The following is a 22,430-nucleotide window of genomic DNA, read 5'->3' on the forward strand; positions in this document are numbered from 1 at the left end:
TAACTAATGTCCGGGTCCCCCCAAAGTCTTTGTGCCCACGAACAAAAGTGGAGCTCCGCAGTATCCAGGGACACAGGCGGGGAAAAGATGCAGAAAGCAATGCAGTCATGTCAGATTAGGCCGGAATGCACTTTTCTACTCCAATTTGACGGCTTCTGCGAGTGGGAAATAAATCCGTGCACAGATTGTCATATTTCCTGCCTGTTAGAGCAGAGCTGGGGGGCACAGCGAGACATGTAAACACATGACAAACAGCCAGAGAACAGAACAAATTGGAGATTGTTTTTGTCTAAGAAAAGAAACGGAGGCTGCTCACATGAGGCTCCACAGAGAGTTCAACCTCTAACAACCATTTATTAGATCTATTTACAAACAGTACAGGCAACAGAACAGAGAAGATATGGTTCCTACGGAAACACAGCTCAACAATGACTACAGTCGGATGGTTGACTATATACAAATTAATACTTTTATGTAGCAGAAAGTAAAAAGTATCTGTGGACACATTACTGCTTTAGTGAGACTATAGTACATGATGAAGTTTAGAGAAAACCTTTACAAAGGGAAACACATCAGCCCGTGAGCTGAAGATGTCCGATCAATAGAGATGTCTTGGCGATGTAGTGCAATAAGAAAACGTGGCTACGAAACTAAAAACAGCCTGTGCTTTTAGACAGTTTTGGATGTTTGTGATGAAGTGGCATTAATTGAGTAAGAACTAACATGTGTCAGTGTTTATACATGTCAAGATGAGGTGATGTGCAGCGGAGAGGAGCGTCATCTCCGTCTACTTCTTCCATGTACGCACTTTCGGTACATGAAGGAGAAAAACGATGGCCAAACAAATTGTAGCGGTTTGCTTGTAGTCGACTAAAGTGCATTGTGAAAGTTGTACTCGGGTGAAGGGTGTTTTGGCACAAAGTCATCCTGTCGTAGAGCTCTTTACATGACCACAAATAAACTCCACAGCTCAGAGGTTCACACAGATACACACCACACAGAACAGTTCAGCCCAATGCATCCATCAACTTGACTATATTCAGTTTTGTTTTTAAAGGTAGGAACTGATACTCCTGTATGCAGTTACAGTAGAATCTTAAAGTCGATTTGTTTGTGGAAGTATGTGCTCAAAGGGATTCGGGAACGCACTGGTTGATAAGGGTGTGTAAGCTCTGGATGCATACTGGGCAGCACAGACTTTTTAAAGATCTGATATGAAAGAGACATCAGGTCCACCTGAGAGCCAGGAGGGACAGAGTAGAAGAACACTCCATAGAGGTCACACAGGGGAGGTACCTGAGCTGGGCCTAGTGTCCTCTGCTTGGTGCTGAGCGCGTGGGGGGGGTTTGCACTGTAGGGATGAGGGAGTGACGTAGTTGAGGCTGGGGCTGTTTATGTCTCCCTCTCCCACTAGAGTCAGGTCAGACAGGGTGTCCTCCTCCAGCATTTGCACAGACTCTCCCCTGTGAGAGTCCTGCAGCAGAGCGGAGTGCCGCTGGGTGCCCTGGGACGGGTGGATGGGGGAGACGGGGAATGGAGGAGGTGCTCTCCCTCTCCTCCCTCCTCCGCTGTCGTTGCCCAGGGCGGAGTCCAAGCTCTGGGACTGATGGCTTGCGTTGAGCAAGTGCGTGCCCCCTCCTTTATCGCCACCGTTGGCCTTATTGGCCCGGCGACCGCTGCTGGGGAAGCTGCCGTTGTTACGGGAGTTAGGAGTGGAGCAACTGGGCTCCAGGGTTTCCACAGGCGACAGGCGCAGGAAGTCTGGCAGCTGCAGGTCGCTCTTGTTTAGCAGGCCTCGCTGGTCGTCTGCTCGGTTGCTCTGAGCTTTGGATATGAGGTCGAAGAACTCTGGAGACGCACAAGCGCCGAACACAACATTTGTTACAGTCTGGTAATAACATATTTACGCTACTAAACCACACTACGTCTTAGGAAACATGCAGAGACTGTTAGACAAGGCAAAGCTACATTCAGTGTGAGTAAAAGAGAGTGCTACATGTAGCTAGCTTTGGAAGCCCTTGCAGTATTGAGTACAAGTTAGTTTGTCACAGCGACACAGCTAGAGAAACTACACAACACAAAAGGAAAGAGCTTGATCAGTGTTTACCTTCAGCTTCGTCTATATTAATCTTTTTCTGCTTTCTTTTCTCCGGAGCCTTAAGAAGAGAGACAGAGTGGTTGGGTATAGGCTGGCTGCTTGTACCAGAGCTTGGCCGAGCTTTGCCGTTTTCCCCATGGGAATGGGATGAATCGGCATTCCCTGAAGGCCTGTCCTCTCCCTGAGGGCCACAAGGAGAGCGGAGTGGGGCATAAGAGCCCTGGTAAGGCAAATGTGATGACAACATGGGTCTTTTGTGTATTTATCGAATGAGTTTTAAGCACATAATGAAGCTATTATGACAGTGAAGAGTGCGGATGTTCCATTGAGACGAATGTCTGATATCCCTTCACCAACACACACGACAGCACTGATGAGACCAGCTACCAGCTACTATGAACTGTCACAAAGGGGTTGAGGAACTACTGACTCCAGCTAAGTCCAGTCTATGTTGAGCTTTAGAGGAAGATTTGTAATGAAAGATGAAAGAAAACAAACAATCGGCCAATAGTGAGGCAGTGACGTGGCTTCACAGCAACAGTGCACTGTTACATACAGTCACAGCCTGACAGACACCTGACAGCTCAAACACAGGGCAAACAGACACGGGAAAGACACTTAGTGGCGTGACATCATCAACCAGGAAGTGGAGACATTCGTTAGGTTATGGAACATTCCGGTGCAAAACGATACTAATAGAGCTGGAGTTCTTACTGATGTTGACTGATTCCTGCTGGTGGAGGCAGGAGCCAGGCTCTTCTGTTTATCTGCAAAAAAACAACCACGTGAGGATCATGGTGTTGGACAAAACCAAACATTAACACGGTCGCTGTTTGTTACCTTTCCCAAGAAACTGATCGGCTACGTCTAGCACCACCCGCAGCCCGTCCAGGTTGGATATGGGAAGACCCAAGTCTAGCGGCTCCGACTCTCCACTCTGTATCACGCACAGAATCAGGCAAAATGAGGACTTCATGAGAACACAGTCTGTTTATTGTGAACATCTTCACACTTACAATATGTGCGACTAATTCTGAGAGGTGCAGGCCGTACTTGGCCACCACAGGCCTGAGCACCTCCGTCACTGGTTTGGTGGGTTTTGCCTTTAGTCCCACTGAACGGTTAATGGGGACTAAATCAAGCCTGTTGTGAAAGAGCAAAGCAAACTGTACAACTGCAGAAGAACAGCTAATGTTTTAAAGATGTTTCTGATGTTACCTGAAAAGAGTGCGTTTCTCTAAGCGCAGATCCCGAGAGCAGAGCGTCATACAGTCCTGGTCCAAAACCAACGGCTGTGAAAGTGACAAGACAGATCTCCATTTGTCTCACACACTGACAGAAAAGTTACTATTACTTTTGTAGGTCTTAGCCTTCAAATGAGGTGTTACACTGTTGCTCTCCAGTTGAGAAGCTTTTAGATTTGGGTAAAGCCGAACAGGAGAAAATGCGCTTGGTTCAGGCAGATAAGAAAAAAAAGAAATTAGGAAAAAAATGTGACCAAAAAAGACAAAAATTAGACTAAAAAGTCATAAAAAATTTTACAAAAAAGTGACAAAAAATTACTAAAATGTGATAAAAAAGCGACAAAAATGTAACAAAAAAGAGACAAAAAAGGAACAAAAAAAGACGAAAAATTAACAAAAATGTGATGAAAATGTAAAATAAAAAATGACAAAATTAACAAAAAAGTAACAAAAAAATTGACAAAAAAGTGACAAAAAAGGAACAAAAAAATGACGAAAAATTAACAAAAATGTGATGAAAATGTAACACAAAAAATAACAAAATTAAAAAAAAAGTCACAAAAAAATTGACAAAAAAGTCACAAAAAAGGAACAAAAAAATGACGAAAAAGTCACAAAAAAGGAACAAAAAAATGACGAAAAATGAACAAAAACGTAAAAATAAAAGTGACCAAAAACGGAACAAAAAATGACAAAATTAACAAAAAAGTAACAAAAAAAATTACAAAAAAATTACAAAAAAGTGACAAAAAAATTACTAAAAATTACAAAAAAGTGACAAAAAAATTACAAAAATGTGATAAAAAAAGGGACAAAAATGTAACAAAGAAAAGACAAAAAAGTGACAAAAATGTGACGAAATTAACAAAAAGTGACAAAAATGTAACAGAAAAGTAAAAAAAAAGACAAAATTAACAAAAAAGTGACAAAGTGGAAAAAAAATTGACAAAAAATTAACAAAAAAGGGACTAAAAAGCGAACTAATTTAATAACTGTTTATGATTTTTAATGCCCCACAGAAACCCTGAATGTGCATAATATTTTACATAAGTGGTTGTTCTTTACCTTCTCCCCTCCCACCAGAAACAGGTCTATAGCTGCCAGGTTGATGCAGAGCTTCTCACAGAGCCCCAGCATCAGGTCTCTGATGGACACGCCGGCTCTCAGGGGCACAGAGCAACACGAGCCGTCCGGCAGGTTTATGTTACACTGCCTCAAGGGGGCGCTGCTCCCTGCCCTCTCTGCACCACGAGAAGCATCCACCTGACCACCACAACAGAGAGGGGACACATGTCTGCAGAACTGCCTTTTACAAAGAGGAAATGCGTTCGTATTTTACTGCTAACCTCATTTTTCCCTGAGCCCGATGTCCCGAGCTCTAAACTTGTTCCTGATGAAAGAGACCCTTGTGATTCCCGACGCCCGTTGCTCCCAGAATAATCTGAAAAAAGTGTCATCAGTCAATCCCCAACACAAATCACAGAGTCAGTGACGGGGGAAAGACTCACTGTAGTTGAAATCCGCCAGCTCGCGTTTCTTTGGGCCTTTGCCAAAGCTCCTGTTCCGGGACCAGGAGAAGAACATGCCTTTCTTCCGGTCTCCTGCGTCATCGCGACTGTCCTCGTTCAGAGAGCGACCCGACTTGCTCTTTTTGTCCTCCTGTAACACCAGTAAAATTCAAACCCAGTCACATGTGCCGTTATTAATCAGATTCAGAAGCATGTCACGGCCTGATGAGAAAGACATGGATTCGTTCAATAACAATAATAAAAACACAGCGGTATATAGAGGGCACCTTCTTGGGCGTGGAGAGGTTGGAGCGGTCAGAGCCGGTCGTGCTGTGCTTTGATGTGGGGCTGCTGGGGATGTGATAGGGGTCGGGTAACGGCCTCCCCTCCACCTCTGCCAACATACACGCCTGATACAGTAAGGACTTCAGGAACCGCGTGTAGCTGTCAAACTTCATTAGGTTAAAGATCTAAGGGGAACAAAATGAGGCAAAGTCAATAACATTGTCTATGACTGAGAGTATATATTTTTATACAAAAGTGTGTAAATAGGCCTGAACAAAAACATGAATGGGATGAGGATGAGCCTAAAGGTTTGTGGGACCTCTGCATTAGTTTATTAGCTTTGATGCGCGCACTTATGAATGTATCGATGTGTGACATACTGAGAGTGCTGAGGATATCCTTCAAGCCTTGTGACTCTTATCAGAGCTGAACTCTGAATCAATAGCTCTTTTCAAAACTTTCCCCCTTCACAACAGACTAATCTATTCACATCCGTGATGCTAGACAGCTCGACAGCCCGCTGACCTTCTGTATGAGTGCCAAACCCTATTAGACTCTGAGTGCTTAATGGCTGTGCATTTGGATTCACTTTTATGTGGAAACTTTTCTTCACATGGGAGGCTGGCACTGCACAGCCTCTGTATACAGTTCTTGTTTGACAAAGCTGTGCGTGATAGATGTGTTGTATGTAGAGCAGAATACCTGGAGCTGTTGCTCCTTGAACATGTCGGGTTGTGGAGCATTAAGGATGTCGTCCGCCAGCTGAGCCTGACTGTCTATGTTCACCGGGGTCGTGGCTTTACTCGACAGGAAACTGTTGTAGATCTCCCGAGCGCGCTGAGACAGCTACGGAGAAACAAGGCCTTTGTTTTACAAACAAGTGTTCATGTGTGCGCACTGTCACTTGTGTTAAAGTCTTACCTGCTTTTTGTCATTTTCTGGGACATGACTGAAGAACTCACAGGCTTGCCAGAACAGGATGTTCTCCTCACTGAACTCCTTCTTGAGGAACTCCTTCAATCAACATTCAGACAATAGAACATGAATTAAAAAACATTATCTGTTTGTATCATTAGAAAGAGTTTATGACAGCTGTGGACTTGACTAAAACATGTTTGATATGCAGCGTGACGCAGTGACGGTACCGAGAAGTATCGCACTCCCACGGGGTCCTGCAGCAGCCGCTCGAAGCACACGGCCCAGCTGGCCACTCTGCGGTCGGTGTGGCGCCGATGGCTCTGGACACTGGGCAGGCTGGCATTACTGTTCAGACTGTTGTCGCTGCTGCAGCCCTGGAGCTCCACACTGTTCAGCTCTGCAGCACAGATCAAACCATGGCTGTAATAAGGGCCTATATACGGCATCAGGCTGTAATGAGGAAGACATTATTTCCATGTTTTTCGATTTAAAATGGCACCTCTGGCTCTGCAGTCTGACAGTGTTTCTTAGAGCAAACGGGTAAAAATCTGAGCTAGCAAACATAGTACATTCTATAGGGTCTGATTACACTAAAACTGAAACTGCCATTAGTGTAGGGACAATAATATATACACAATAACAAGGTCTGGCTAATGCAAAACAATATGAGGAAAAAAGTCCAACATTGAAGAACTGTGGGACACACTGCACTGACTGTACATTGTGGTCTGGTGGTTTAGGGTGTTATGGTTTATGGACGGTTTTACCCATAAATAGCATTTGTTTGTGAATGATTCCAGTGTTAAAACTTGCAAACTTTTCAACGCTACACGACGACCAGGCCCGGAAGGGAGACCCGGAAATAACTGGGCTGATGAAGCTGTAGGACTCTTGACCTAAAGTGGGCTGCTCAGAGGAGATAACGCAGAACACAAGGACAGCCCGAGGAGGAGCTGATCAGGTGCCCGACAACCGCAAATCTGTAAATAAACCGACTCAGCCCGTAGCTACTGTCTGTCTGCGTGATTTAAAACCGAGGACTTTGAAAGTGTATTTCCAATTAGGCTCCAGGTTGTTTTCCTTCTTCGAACACAGATATTCGTCTTCTCCAGTTGTGCCTCGTTCAGCGCTTCGTCACCGACACGGGAGCGTTTGAAGTAGTTTGAAAGTCGAAAAGACACGGAGAGCGAAAGAGGTTCAAAAACACGTCCGCGCTCACGTTCCCCTGTTCAATAATGGATCAACTAAACTGACGCCATCGCAAAAGCAAAGTGGACATAAAAACATTAAACTGAGGTCAATAAGATGAAAACGCAACATAAACTGGTGACAAAAAAGTGATGAAAAAGCAACAAAATAGGTCCATCCATCCATGTTCTTCCGCTTTATCCGCGGAGGCAGCAGTCTCAGCAGAGATGCCCAGACTTCCCGATCCACACACACCTCCTCCAGCTGTTCTGACCCCGAGGCGACACCAGGCCAGCTCGGAGACATCGTCCCACCACCGTGTCCTGGGTCTTCCACGAGGCCTTGTCCCACTAGGACATGCCTGGAACACCTCCCGCGGGAGGCGACCAGGAGGCATCCAGAAAAGATGCCCTATAGCCACCTCAGCTGCTCCTTTTGACGTGAAGGAGCAGCGACTCTACTCCGAGCTCCTCCCGGGTAACTGAGCTCGAAGGGTGCACCCAGCCACCCTGCGAAGGAAACTCATTTCGGCCGCTTGTATTCGCGATCTTGTCCTTTCGGTCATTACCCAAATCTCATGACCATAGGTGAGAGTGGGAACGTAGATCGACTCAGCTCCCTCTTCACCACAACAACAAAATAGGTGAAAAATGTAATGAATTAATTAATCGCATTTAAGGGGAGACACTACAGGCAAAACTAAATTTTTTCAGTTTTCAGGTTTTGGGCCAAATTGGTCTCTGAACATATAAGCTTTGACCTGGAAACCAAAAATATGCCTAATCTTCCCAAAAACATGTTTAAATATTGCGCTGATTCAATGTTCCCCCATAGACTTATATGGGAGAACACAATTTCAAGGGCCTTTTTCTCAAAACACATTTTTCTGTCATTGTGGCTACACTATGTCCACGTCAGTCGGACCTAAAGACTTCAAATTTTCCAGCCTTGGACTGAACAATATTTGGAAGATTTTTTCAGAGGGATTTTTTATTATTTAATCCCTAAGCCCCATTTATTGAGTTTTGAATGTAAAAAAAAAAGGTGAAAATTGCATTTTTACAAATTTTTCCACTAAAAAACAGCTTATTTCAAAACTAAACAAGAAATCCAAAATCCCCTCTGAAAAAGTCTTGGCAACTCATTTATCAATAAAATGAAACCATAAATTTGAATGTAGCTCTATCCATTATTCAGATTTCGTCGCCGAAAAGATGGGAAATTTGGGGCATTTTTAGGCATAAAACACCTTGTTCTTATATGAAAAGATAAAATGACAGAAAATTTGCAATGTATTTTTTTCTCACATTTATGCCAGTGATCTACAGCAAAGGTTTTAAATTGATATCTGTTAATTTAATTTGTTTCCCTATTCACCTGCAGTGTCTCGCCTTAAGCATAATTATTTAGGGGTTGTATTTATGTTATAGATGTATATTTTAGATCAGACCTGCAAGATAATTCAGTCCAGCCCACGACTTGTAGGGCATAAATACCTGAGTAAGTCTCTAGCCTATTCCTGTGCAGAGTGATGATTTTTTTTCAAGAAATTACCAGAATGCTCACTCCAGCCACTAGGGGGCAGCTTAAATGAAAATAAAAGGAAAGAATTCCACAGGTGTCCAGCTGAGGTCACTGACATAATGAAAGATCAGGATATAAACAACACATTGTAGTCAAGTGGGAAATGGACAGAGTGTGGAGTGAATGAATATTGACTACAATGAGACACAGGCTAGTGAAGTATGTAGTAGTAATAAGTGTGAGCCTTTTTTATGAGGCTACAGTCCTGCCAGGCTCATTATTATTCATTTATTGAAAAAAGTTTCCTCAATAGTATTTTCCCAATCAAACATTTATTTTTTATTTTGGAGCTTTTGTTTATGGACACCGGTGATACACTCCTGATATATTTTGGACCCAGGGAAATGTACTTGGAGACCCTGCTATAGAGCATCGCTTCATTTCCAACAAACTCCGTTAAAAAGTTGAATAACCTAAATAATGATGCACACATGGCTTGATGGCTCCTACTAAATAACTGTGTATCAGCTATTCAAAAAAACACAAAGTTGAGCAGAATAAGTTTGAGCTATTGTTGGTGCGGCTTCTCATGTGGCCCCTTATGAAAATTCATTGCCCACCCCTGTTTTAGATGCTTCTTTGTATTTTCCTACTTTTAACCATTTTAACCTCTTAACTCCCGCCTGAACCGAGAGGATCTTTTTCCTCACGTCATCAGATTTTTTGTAATTTTTTGGTCATATTTTTGTCAATTTTTTGTCACATTTTTCTATTTTTTTTGGTCATTTTTTTTATCAAATTTTGGTCATATTTTGGTCATATTTTTGTCAATTTTTTTGTCACATTTTTCTAAAAAAAAATTGTCAATTTTTTATCAATTTTTTGTCATTTTTTGTCATTTTTTGGTCATATTTTTGTCAATTTTTTGTCACATTTTTCTATTTTTTGGTCAATTTTTTATCAAATTTTTGTCATATTTTGGTCATATTTTTGTCAATTTTTTGTCACATTTTTCTATTTTTTTTGTCAATTTTTTATCAAATTTTTGTCATTTTTTGTAATTTTTTGGTCATATTTTTGTCAATTTTTTGTCACATTTTTGTAATTTTTTTGTCAAATTTTAATCCAATTTTTGTAATTTTTTGTCATATTTTTGTCACATTTTTTGTCCGATTTTTGTAATTTTTTGTCACATTTTTTGGTCACATTTTTGTCATTTTTTCGTCAATTTCTTGTGACATTTTTGCCACTTTTTCATCAATTTTTCGTCACTTTTTTGCCAATGCCACTTTTTTTGTCACGTTTCCATCATTGTTTTCATCTCAGTTTTGTTTCAGATTTTCACAGCTTTTTTCCAGAAGCTTTTGGACTGGGGTCAAGCCAAACTGGAGAAAATGTGCTCGGTTCAGGAGGGGATTAAGGGGTTAAGGGTGTTTTATTGCCTTTTCTTGGCTGCATATTCATTTGTGTCTCGTTTCGTCGCCATTTTAAAGCTTTTTTCAAGAAGCTCGAACAGGGGAGAATGTGCTCGGTTAAGGCGGGGGGTTAAGAGGTTAAAAACGTCTATACCAGGACTAAGCGATAACAGCCACTTATGTTATGTTTTCCTGACCAGAGTTTGAGAATGATAGTTTTCCACCTCACCTGGGTAAAGCTGGTAGGAGCCCGAGTGATGCCAGCGGGGCAGGTAACGCAGCCTGAGGGCCCCGAGCGCCTCCATACCCCATACTCCAACGGCGTCACATAGTCGACCATACGGACACACAGGCCTCAGAGAGAAACCCCACAAACAAAACAACACGGAAACGCACTGACAGAATGAAAATACCTGTAAGACCGACTGACAAACCGAGAACAGGGGCCACAGCGCGCACAGGTAAGTGATCCAAGCGCACGGGACGATGAATAATTTAGCAGCAGCAGGAGGAGGAGGAGGAGGAGGCAGAGGCACTAACACATACCCGTATACAAACTGCAGTATTCATGAGAGAGAGGCTTGTAAACGGAAGGCCAGTACTGCTGCTAATGAGAAGGCAAGACCCCCCCCCCCCGCGCAGCCAGAGAAACAATCAATAACCACTAACGCAGACAGTCAAGCGATTTTACATTACGGACTGTACATTAAAGACTCATTAAGGGAGAGAGACGGTGGGCGGCAGTATCTCCTTCCTAATGCTATAAAGACATATAAACATTTCTGTATTATGAGAAATATAGATACAAGGGGGCGTGGCCTAGACGAGTGGGAAGGAACTATCTTTTTAAAGCAGTTTTCTGGTAGGAATATAAATGTATTTCTCACACACAAATAAAGTCAAGCCTAAATAGGGTCCAGATGGATGTTTTTTCAGCAGATTGTTCAGTAGATGCGAAAAAAATGCAGTCATAGCTAGCGTTAGCATGTATTCTCTGCTATGGAACCACTTTGCTCCTCTCCACGTCTTTGTATCTTTATTGAGTCGAAAACTATATTCATAATTCAGCATTTGTTAGAGTAGTTTTGGAGAAATTTTAGAAAGTCTGTAGGATAGACGGCATCTCGTCATAGAAGGGGGCGTGGCTTCGGCGAGCGTGAAAATAGAATCTTTAGAGAAACACAATTTTTCACTCTTTTTAGCCATTTTCTGGTGGAATATATTAACTTATTTATCACAAATATATAAAGTCAAGTGTAAATCGGGTCCATATGGATATTTTCTCACAGCAGAATGTTCAGTAGAAGCGAAAAAACAGAAGTTGTAGCTAGCTAGCCATTAGCATTAGCCCGATGCTCCGTTTTTTAAGTGTTCATGGGCTGTTGAACCCCTTTGCTCCTCTCCACGTCTTTGTATCTTTATCGAGTCGAAAACTATATTCATAATTCAGCATTTGTTAAAGTAGTTTACTTTTTAGCCATTTTCTGGTGGAATATATTAACTTATTTATCACACATATATACAGTCAAGTGTAAATCGGGCCCATATGGATATTTTCCAGTGTTAATTTCGTCTACGAAAATATTTAGTCTTAATTTTAGTCAAAGTGATATTTTTGACGATTAAAATTAGACTAAAACTAAATTAAAAGTTTTTCATGAGACTAAAACTATGACTAAAATGTCCAGATATTTTAGTCGACCAAAATAAGACTAAATAAAAATGAAAAGGAGAGACTAAAATCATCCAAACTTCTATTGAGCGTCTGAAAGAGCCTCATATCATGTAAATTCACTGCCAAAGGATCAGCTCTGAGCTTTGTTCATGTGGAGCAGCTCCATGAAGCAGAGGAACAAGATTAAATATGATTATAATGAATATTATCAATGCAAAGTCCACTAAATTCGTCTTAATTTTAGTCGACTAAATTTACTTGCAATTTTAGTCGACTAAAACTAGACTAAAATTGAAAAGATTTTTTCGACTAAATCTCGACTAAAATTGCATTACATTTTAGTCAAAAGACTAAGACTAAAACTAAATTAAAATATGTTGTCAAAATTAACACTGATATTTTCTCACAGCAGATTGTTCAGTAGAAGCGAAAAAACGGAAGGTGTATCTAGCGCTAGCTAACCGGTAGCATTAGCCCGATGCTCCGTTATTTATGTATTTATGGGCTGTTGAACCACTTTCCTCCTCTCCATGTCTTTGTGTCTTTATTTAGTAGAAACTATATTCATAATTTTTTCCCCCTTAACTGTTTTCAAACATGACCATATACATAAGACCATTCACAGCAAATTGTTCCGTAGAAGCGAAAAACGGCATTTGTTAACTAGCGTAGCATGAAGCTAACATTAACGTTGCTAGCTTCCTGGTTAGTATTGTCCTTTTTTTTAAGTGTTCATGGGCTGTTGAACCATTTTGCTCCTCACCGCGTCTTTGTATTTTGATTTAGTAGCAAACCACCCATACAGCCACTGGGTCACTGAAAGGTCAAATAAATACTCACTAATATGAACTTTTTCTCCCCATAAAAAGTTGCATTTGTGCACCTTTAAACTACCATAAAAAAATGGTTGTCTAAAAGTCTTTGGGCAAAAATAAAATAACCATCTTTTTTGGTAATTAATTCAATTCCCTATTGTGGCAAACTCACATTGAATCAATGAACACTGTACAAGATACACAGGCAGAGGCATGCCATGTTTAATGCTTTTTACTGCCATATTTAATGTTTTTTAATGCCATATTGAAGGCGCAAACACTATATTTTAATCCCACAAACGCATTAAAAAAATCAGCGCATTTTTCACTTTCAAAGAGAGGAAAGAGAATTAGACAAAACAACTTTTTAAGTGGTAAATTTCAGCCAAAACTGAAACTAAATATGATCGAGGCCATAATCTTGGTAGTTTCAATTAACTTATACAGCAAAAATGTTTGAGCAATGTCATAATTCTCCCATGTATTTAGATTTAATGCCAGTTTTAATCCAATTCAATGCCTTTTAATGACATTTAAGGCCTTGATTTTGTCACAATTCCTGTTTGGTTGAATTACATGATGCGAGCTGTTGTTTTTTTAGCGATAATGAACACATTGATACTACTCATACTTTCCAGGGAGCAGAAAATAAAACGTTTTTGTTCTTTTTCTGTGACTGGGGCAAGTATACAGTAAGTGACTGTTTTCTCATTACGGATTAGATTGTGCACTTTTAAACTACCATGAAAAAGCTGGTTGCGAAAATAAAATAACCATAGATACAGACGGCATCTCGTCATAGAAGGGGGCGTGGCTTCGCCGAGGGGGAAAATAGAATCTTTAGAGAAACACAATTTTCCCTCTTTTTTGCCATTTTCTGGTGGAATATGAACTTATTTATCATATACAGATAAAGTCAGGTGTAAATCGGGCCCATATGGATATTTTCTCACAGCAAATTGTGCAGTAGAAGTGAAAAAACGGCAGTTGTAGCTAGCGCTAGCTAATCGTTAGCATTAGCCCGATGCTAACATGTAGCATCAAGTTAGCATTCTCCGTTATTCAAGTATTTATGGGCTGTTGAACCACTTTGCTCCTCCCCATGTCTTTGTATCTTTATTTAGTAGAAACTATGTTCATATTTCAGCATTTGTTACAGTAGCTTTTGAATAATTAGAGAAAATTTTAATTTTTTCAAAATTGTTTTCCCCCTTAACTGTTTTCAAAAATGACCATATATGGGCGATTCCTGAGATGCCGTCTGTATCTATCTTTTTTTAGTAATTAATTCAATTCCCTATTGTGGCAAACTCACATTGAATCAATGAACACTGTACAAGATACGCAGGCAGAGGCACGCCATATTTAATGTTTTTTAATGCCATACTGAAGGCGCAAACACTATATTTTAATCCCACAAACGCATTAAAAAAATCAGCGCATTTTTCACGAGAATTAGACAAAACAACTTTTTAGCAAAAAAAAAAAAAAATGTGGTAAATTTCAGCCAAAACTGCAACTAAATATGATTGAGGCCATAATCTTGGTATTTTCAATTAACCTATACAGTAAAAATGTATAAGCAATGTCATCATTTTGTCATATAATGCCAGTTTTAATCCAATTCAACGCTTTTTAATGACATTTAAGGCCTCGATTTTGTCACAATTCCTGTTTGGTTGAATTACATGATGCGATAATGAACACGTTGATACTACTGATACTTTCCAGGGAGCAGAAAATAAAAAGTTTTTGTTCTTTTTCTGTGACTGGGGCAACTATACAGTAAGTGACTGTGTTCTCATTACGGACGGCCATAAACCTCAAGTGACTCCGGCAGACACTGCACTACCGTAATTATATTTGATTAGCATAATAACATACTCAGGGCAGTGTAATCTAATGTTCTTTCTTTGAGTACATTGCAATGCACCGAATACGCACATTATTACATCCAATAAGCCCGCATGCGTTTTTATGTCAGACAAACTCTCGTTGTTGTGGGAATAAAACTTAGTGGAGTGATTATAGCAGCCGGAACATCGTGTTTTATTATATTAAAACATGAACTTGTTATTGATTTTGTCACAATAGGAATCAGTTGCCTATTTCCTGCCTTGATTCTGAGGTGCAGATTGTCGAGGAATGTGTTTTAAACTGGAGAGTGTCCTAACCAGTTGTGTTACAGGTTGTTTTGGTGATCTCGCTGCAGCAGGACCTTCGCTCTGCCGCTCCTGGAGGCCACACATAAAGACTCTTGAATCGAGCTTTACAAAGTGCTAATGACGCCTCAGGGCACCATTTTTGAGCTGCTCCCATCAGGGAAAAGGTATCGCTCTCTGAAATTCTACTGATCACCATTCGAACGGTTTCTTTCCACAAGCCGTGAGTGTTTTGTATGGACTTTTTCTTGTACAGTATTTTACCCTTAAGTTCCTTATGTGGCATTTGTTTGTTTTGACGTTGTGTAATGTCCTCGTATATGTTGGCAAAGCATTATGAGCTCATTGCACTTTTTTCCAGTGTAGTTTTTTTTTTACTGCAAATGGCTTACAGTATAAACTGAACTGAACTGATTTTGCTTTCTTTAGTTTGACCCTTTCTGTGGTGTTTATAGTTTCACTTCCTTATTGGACACTGACAGGAAGTGAAACCCTAGCACCAAAAGGTTGAAGTGATGAATTGAACTTAAACATTTTTCTTTTTTTGTGTGTGTGGAGATATTGATGTATTCTTGAATATGTGGTGGATCAGGTTCTTGCCTGTTTGCTGTGTTCACTGTTCCAAGATTACAGATATACTACCTTTTTTTATATTGATGCTTACAAAAGTAATTCTCATGATTTACATATGTTTGAGTAAAAAAAAAAAAAAAACTAGAACATTTTGCAATGGCTGCCATTGCGATTGACTGCGGAATTGTAGGTTACTGCTACATTTTGAAAATGTCATACAAATCCCTATTAAGTTGCATTTTAGTGCTATTATTGCAAAAATCCCTATTTTGTTGCAGAAACTGTAAAAACTGTTTGAATTGCAGAAACTCTTCACATTGTATAAAGTCTTCACTTTGTATAAACTGTTTAAATCACTCACAGACTTCACTGTATCAGAAATCCTAATAAAATGAATGGGGAGCCTTCCCAATACAAATCAATGGCAGAATTCCCAAGCCCGGAGAAAAAAACTGGAAAACTGCAGAACTCTACTTTTTTGAGGAAAGATTCCTCAGTCAATCAAATAGATCTATGTATTTTTACTGTTTGTATTCCTGCAGCCTATAACTGGGCACCCCAGGGTGCTCGTCACACTCATGGCCAAAAAACACCTGCCTCATCATTTGCCTGAGGAAGACCCTTCTCCAAGGATTTGATGGTGTGCGGGTATTTCTTTATTAGATTCTGCTTAACTGATAAAAAAGGATAATTATTACTTACAGCAGATGTTATTCATCTAAATAAGTCATATTTTCTAAAGCATTAAAACCTGTCATATTCACTTCAACCTCTTAACTCCTGCCTGAACCGTTTTCTCCAGTTTGGCTAAATCTAAAAACTTCTTGAAAAAAGTGTCAAAATAGCGACAAAAAGGAGACAGAAAAGTGACGAAAATGTGAGAAAAATGTGAAAAAAATTAACTAAAAAGCAATGAAAAGAAAAGATCAAATATGTGACGACAACATGGCAGCAACGTGAGGAAAAAAATCTGTTAGATGTGTTTTGCTGACCTATAGGCTTTAGATTTGGGTAAAGCTGATCGGGAGAAACTTGGTTAACCTCTTAAACCGAGCATATTTTCTCCATTTTCAGCTTTACTCAAATCCCAGCTTCTCGAGGGTGAACAGCCTACGGGCCTATATGCCTCATTTGAAATCTAAGATGCCGCTGTTACCTCGTCGTCACTTTTTTGTTGCATTTGTGCCATGTTTTTGTCACATTTTTGTTGCATTTTTTGTCATGGTTTTGTTGTATTTTTGTCACTTTTTATCATATTTTTGTCACATTTTTTGTCATGGTTTTGTCATATATTTCTTGCATTTTTGCCGTGTTTTTGTCACATTTTTGTTGTATTTTTGTCATATTTTTGTTGTATTTTTGTTGTATTTTTGTCACTTTTTATCGTATTTTTGTCATATTTTTGTTGCATTTTTGTCATGTTTTTGTTGCATTTTTGTCATGTTTTTGTCACATTTTTGTTGTATTTTTGTCACATTTTTGTTGTATTTTTGTTGTATTTTTGTCACTTTTTATCGTATTTTTGTCATATTTTTGTTGCATTTTTGTCATGTTTTTGTCACATTTTTGTTGCATTTTTGTCACATTTTTGTTGCATTTTTGTTGTATTTTTGTCACTTTTTATCGTATTTTTGTCATATTTTTGTTGCATTTTTGTCACATTTTTGTTGCATTTTTGTTGTATTTTTGTCACTTTTTATCGTATTTTTGTCATATTTTTGTTGCATTTTTGTCATGTTTTTGTCACATTTTTGTTGCATTTTTGTCACATTTTTGTTGCATTTTTGTTGTATTTTTGTCACTTTTTATCGTATTTTTGTCATATTTTTGTTGCATTTTTGTCACATTTTTGTTGTATTTTTGTTGCATTTTTGTCACATTTTTGTTGTATTTTTGTTGCATTTTTGTCACATTTTTGTTGCATTTTTGTTGTATTTTTGTCGCATTTTTGTCACATTTTTTTTGTATTTTTGTCACATTTTTGTTGTATTTTTGTTGCATTTTTGTCACATTTTTGTTGTATTTTTGTTGCATTTTTGTCACATTTTTGTTGTATTTTTGTCACATTTCTGTTGTATTTTTGTTGCATTTTTGTTGCATTTTTGTCATGTTTTTGTCACATTTTTGTCATGTTTTTGTCACATTTTTGCCATGTTTTTGTCACATTTTTGTTGCTTTGTTGCGTTCTCATCCATTTTTACGTCTCGTTTTCATCATTATTTTGACACTTATTTCCAAGAGTCTTTGAGAAGACGCCAACTGCAGAAGATGTGCCCGGTTAAGATGGGAGTTAAGGGGTTACGGTCAGGAAGAAATAGACAAAACAAACAAATGAACAAAAATCCCAACACAAAGCCACATTTCAGAACACTCTTCTAATCAACAAACTTAACACACTTCCTGAACAAAGAGTCGTAAAAGTCGCACCATCACGTTATCTCCGACAAAGCCCCGTTTCAGCCCGAATCACACCAATCTAAAGATGTTAATTAAAACCGACGGCGGCCGCTTCGCAGACTCGTCGGGGGCAGCCTGTCACGATTCTTACAACAGAAATAAACAAAAACGCCCCCCCCCCCACTGCGAGCGCTTCTCCGTAATCCCGTCCAACGCAGAGGAGTGTGAAGAAACGCTCCAGAGCCGAAAAATCATCACGTCTCCATTACTTTAACGCCGCTATTTGTGCCGCTTCTCGCCTCCTCTTCCACCTTCTGCCGGCAGCAAATGTGTCTTTTATTTTCGCTGCGGGCGTCGAGGTATTGTTAGGTATTGCTAAACAATGTGGGATTAGGTCATTAGGGCGTCTGCTAACGTGGGCTAATGATGCTAATGTCTTTGTTCAATCCAGAGCTCACTTGAAAAGTTGGTGAGCGAAAGGTAATAAGAAAAAGCTATAGACGTGTGTTATCGCAAACTCAATGAAGCCTGATGTGGTTAAGGCTGTTACTGTTGCCTCTAACTAGTTTCTATCCACTTCTCCCGCAGAGACTGGACGTGCACAATGTAATCGCTAAAATCAGGTGAAGCAACGCAGTCGCAACACAAACCCCACTTTGTATTGCAAAATCCCCGAGGTTTTCCATGTGACACCATTTTACTTCTTTAAATTCAATAGAAACGGTGGAGAAAAAAAGTCTAGGAGAAAATTTGCAATTATTCTGGCGTCGCAATATTCTTGACAAATATCAAATGTTTTAATTTGTGATTTGGCCAGATGTTTTGGTGAATGGTAGGCAAACAGCTGATCCATCCAGAAGTGAAATATTTTAATGCCAGGATGTGAAAGGCCAGTCGCTCCCTGATTGGCCGGTGTCCGACATGAGCAGCCAATAGATACAGACGGGATCGCGTCATAGAAGGGGGCGTGGCTTCGCCGAGGGGGAAACAGAATCTTTTAGCAAACACATTTTTTCATTCTTTTTAACCATTTTCTGGCGAAATATAAAGTTATTTATCATATACAAGTCAAGTCAAGTGTAAAGTGGGTCCATATGGATGTTTATTCACAGCAGATTGTTCAGTGGAAGTGAAAAAACGGCAGTCGTAACTAGCGTTAGCTCGCGTCCCCCAGAGGGACTACGGGAAGCCGGCACGGTAGCACAGTGGTGAGCGCTCGTGCTTCACAGCTAGAAGGTCCTGGGTTCGATTTCCACCAGGGACGGGGCCTTTCTGTGTGGAGTTTGCATGTTCTCCCCGTGTCTGCGTAGGTTTCCTCCGGGTGCTCCGGTTTCCCCTACCACTAAAAACATGTACAATAGGCCAGGATGAATGAGAGTGTGTTTGAGCGTGCGCATGGGGGACGACGGATGGAAATTATCCCAAGGCTACAATCCGGTGTGGCTTGTTTACATGCATGAGATTCATTAACATGCACTGTCCCGACCAAATAAACCAATAGATACAGACGGCATCTCGTCATAGAAGGGGGCGTGGCTTCGCCGAGGGGAAAATAGAATCTTTAGAGAAACACAATTTTCCCTCTTTTTAGCCATTTTCTGGTGGAATATCAACTTATTTATCACATAAATAAAGTCAAGTGTAAATCGGGTCCATATGGATATTTTCTCACATCAGATTGTTCAGTAGAAGTGAAAAAACGGCAGTTGTAGCAAGCGCTAGCTAACCGTTAGCAATAGCTCGATGCTAACATGTAGCATCAAGTTAGCGTTCTCCGTTATTCATGTATTCATGGGCTGTTGAACCACTTTGCTCCTCCCCATGTCTTTGTATCATTATTTAGTAGAAAACTATATTCATAATTCAGCATTTGTTACAGTCGTTTTTGAATAATTAGAGAAAATAAAAATAAAATAAAAATTGTTTTCCCCCTTAACTGTTTTCAAAAATGACCATATATGGGCGATTCCACAAATGTCGTCTGTATCTATAAATAAATTTTAATAAGGATTTATTAAGGTAAACAAGTTACTTAGCACTGATTTAAGATTTTTGCTAAAGATTGTACCCAGTTCTCTTTAGTTTGGCCATTTTTGTGATGTCTTCACTTCCTTATTGGACATTGACAGGAAGTGACATAGATAGAGGCAAACAATTTTAAACTGTTGCCGTGCCGACCATGTGAAGTCAATGGGAAATGAGTCAAACGGCTCTGGAAGTTTACCTTTACCTATGTAACTTCCTGTCAGCAGATTAAAAATGCAAATAAAAAATACTTTTCTGCCCAACATATGTTATCCATTTACGTAAGTCACATTTTCAAAGCATTTTTAAATATCTTATCCACTGTCAGTGCTGTCTCTATATTGATAAAGCTGGGTGGGGGGATGACAGATCAGCTCTTGGACTGAGAACAAACACCCTCTTAGCTTTGCATGCTATGTCCAAAATGCTACAAAATGCTATAATGTTGTTTATGAAGTAGACAATTCACGTTTACTTGTAAAGTGGACAGCAGGAAGTAGCCAAGACAGAAGCCAGACTGAAAACACATTAATTTTCCGATTCATAACCCACACAAACACTGAGCACATTTCAAACTCAGCAGAGCCAGAGGTGCCACAGCAGTCGAGGCCTTTACATGTCATCAGTGTGTTTGTTGTGATCAGCTTTGGACAAACCGTACAAAGTTGTGTATATATATATATAAGTGTACTCACCTCCATCGGAGACTGCAGCAGACTGTAAGAAAGCACAGAGAGACATAGGTTAGCAAGTGCCCTCATCACCCGCTCGCGGCACCGGGGCGCCGGGATCGAGAGGCAGCTGTCTGGACTCGCGCTTGTTAAACCACGGCCTCCTCAGAACGACAATTATCTCGGCACTTTCACATCAGGAGAGTTCGGGAGAGCGCCCACACCATTGTCTCGCGTGTGGGAGGGAGCGCTGAACTGGCTGCGCAGGCTTTACCACCTCCTCCAAGCACTGAGTGAGTGACTGACGGGGTGTGGCCCGTCTGTGTGAGAAAAAAAAAAGGAACTTTGGGCCCCAATTATATGAGGCGAAGTGTGAGGATCGCCTGCGTGCTTAACGTTCGGCAATGGAAATGAAAGACCTACAATGAGAAGCGTAAATAAATAGTAGTAATAGTAGCAAAATAAAAGTACAAACAAAGACTTAAGCTTCACAAACTGAGTGTTGCACAATAGCCACATACGGTAAGAGAGCTACAGGAGCCGTAAAGCTATAAATACCGGTAAGTCATTCGCCTCTTTATTCATATACATGCAATCTCTCTCCCCTCATTGCCTCATCAGCACTGCAGCAGAACCATCAGCCGCCTCAGCCCTGCATGAATCATCTTCTTTCCTGCGGTTTGATCAGACTTTGCTCATCTGTCAGTGTTTGTCTGGTGACTGTGAGGGAGCTTTAAAGTGATAGTTTGGAACTTTAACCCTCTTAACCCCCGGCCTAAACGTTTTGCATTACTCAAATCTGAAAGCAAAAAAGTTGGGGGGAAAAGGAGCGAGAAAAACGTGCCGGAAAAGCAACAATAACGTAATGAAAAAAGCCACAAAAAAGTGACAAAAACCTTTCCAAAATGTGACAGAAACGAGGGAAGAGAGCGGCCGGAAAAACAACAATAACACAATTGAATAAAGCCACAAAAACACGACTAAAGAGCGAAGAAAAAAATCAACAAGAAAGCCACGAAAAGGTGACAAAAATGCAAGGAAAAAGTGACCACAAAAAAAACACTTACCAAATGCAACAACAAAGCAGCAACAGTACGACAAAAAAGTTACGATCTGTTTTTTTAGGTCTTAGCTTTCAAATGAGGTGTATAGGCTGTAAGCTTTAAAGGCAGGAAGCTTTTGGATTTGAGTGAAGCCGAAAATGTGCTCGGTTAAGGCGGGGGATGAGAGGTTAAAGTGGGGCCCCGCATCTGGTTAAATCTCTCCCATTCATTCTCAGTGGGAAATATGGATGCAGTACACTTTTTGGCCACCAGCGTCAAATTGGGGGCGCTGTTTCACTCCTTTTTGCAAAGTTAAGGAAACACTGTTGTGGTGTCTTGGTGTTGATCCATCACAGAGCGTTGTAGCATCAACTTTCCCAGTTTTCCAACTTTTATTGCAAAGGTCGTTGACGTCAACAAAGCTACATGTTAAAAATTGACTCAAAAAAGAATTTACGCTGAACTGACACTTTCAAAATGATCTAATATCACATTTTCTTTGAGTTAACAAATGAATGAGGTAAAGTCACTGTAGGTGCTGCAGATACAGGTGATGTTGTTGTTTACATTTTGCACTATACTGCTATAACTGTTGATTTTTCTACTAAAACTTGGCCATAGTTAACATCGGGCACCCCTGCTCTAAAGACAGGAAGCTTTTAGATCTGAGTAATACTAACTCTCTCCCATACATTCTCAGTGGTAAATGTGGATGCAGTACACTTTTTGGCCACCAAGCCGAAAATGTGCTCAGTTAAGACGGGGGATAAGAGGTTAAAGCGGGGTGCCCAAAGTGGGGCCCCGCATCTGGTTAATACTAACTCTCTCCCATTCATTCTCAGTGGTAAATGTGGATGCAGTACACTTTTTGGCCACCAAGCAGAAAATG

The 22,430-nt window shown here is 40.2% G+C and overlaps 1 protein-coding gene across 4 annotated transcripts in view; it reads right to left on the minus strand.

Annotated features, from left to right (window-relative positions):
- Positions 1-328: 328 nt before the first annotated feature.
- The window catches only part of rgs12b (regulator of G protein signaling 12b), an 83,529-nt gene continuing 61,427 nt past the window's right edge, over positions 329-22,430 (minus strand). For 2 of the 4 annotated variants that reach the window (XM_079553249.1, XM_079553248.1), the window contains exons 6-19: positions 20,523-20,544; positions 6,281-6,450; positions 6,057-6,149; positions 5,838-5,981; positions 5,138-5,320; positions 4,851-5,001; positions 4,689-4,783; positions 4,408-4,605; positions 3,317-3,390; positions 3,115-3,241; positions 2,939-3,035; positions 2,813-2,865; positions 2,108-2,279; positions 329-1,848 (exon numbers count right to left, since the gene is read on the minus strand). In XM_079553249.1, the coding sequence (XP_079409375.1) occupies positions 1,280-1,848; positions 2,108-2,279; positions 2,813-2,865; positions 2,939-3,035; positions 3,115-3,241; positions 3,317-3,390; positions 4,408-4,605; positions 4,689-4,783; positions 4,851-5,001; positions 5,138-5,320; positions 5,838-5,981; positions 6,057-6,149; positions 6,281-6,450; positions 20,523-20,544 (2,148 nt within the window). In that variant the 3' untranslated portion in view covers positions 329-1,279. The remainder of the gene's footprint in view (positions 1,849-2,107; positions 2,280-2,812; positions 2,866-2,938; positions 3,036-3,114; positions 3,242-3,316; positions 3,391-4,407; positions 4,606-4,688; positions 4,784-4,850; positions 5,002-5,137; positions 5,321-5,837; positions 5,982-6,056; positions 6,150-6,280; positions 6,451-20,522; positions 20,545-22,430) is intronic. The other 2 variants (XM_079553250.1, XM_079553251.1) reach the window with 2 other exon arrangements.

The sequence above is a fragment of the Gobius niger genome, assembly GCF_951799975.1.
Source record: "Gobius niger genome assembly, chromosome: 3".
Lineage (NCBI taxonomy): Eukaryota > Metazoa > Chordata > Actinopteri > Gobiiformes > Gobiidae > Gobius > Gobius niger.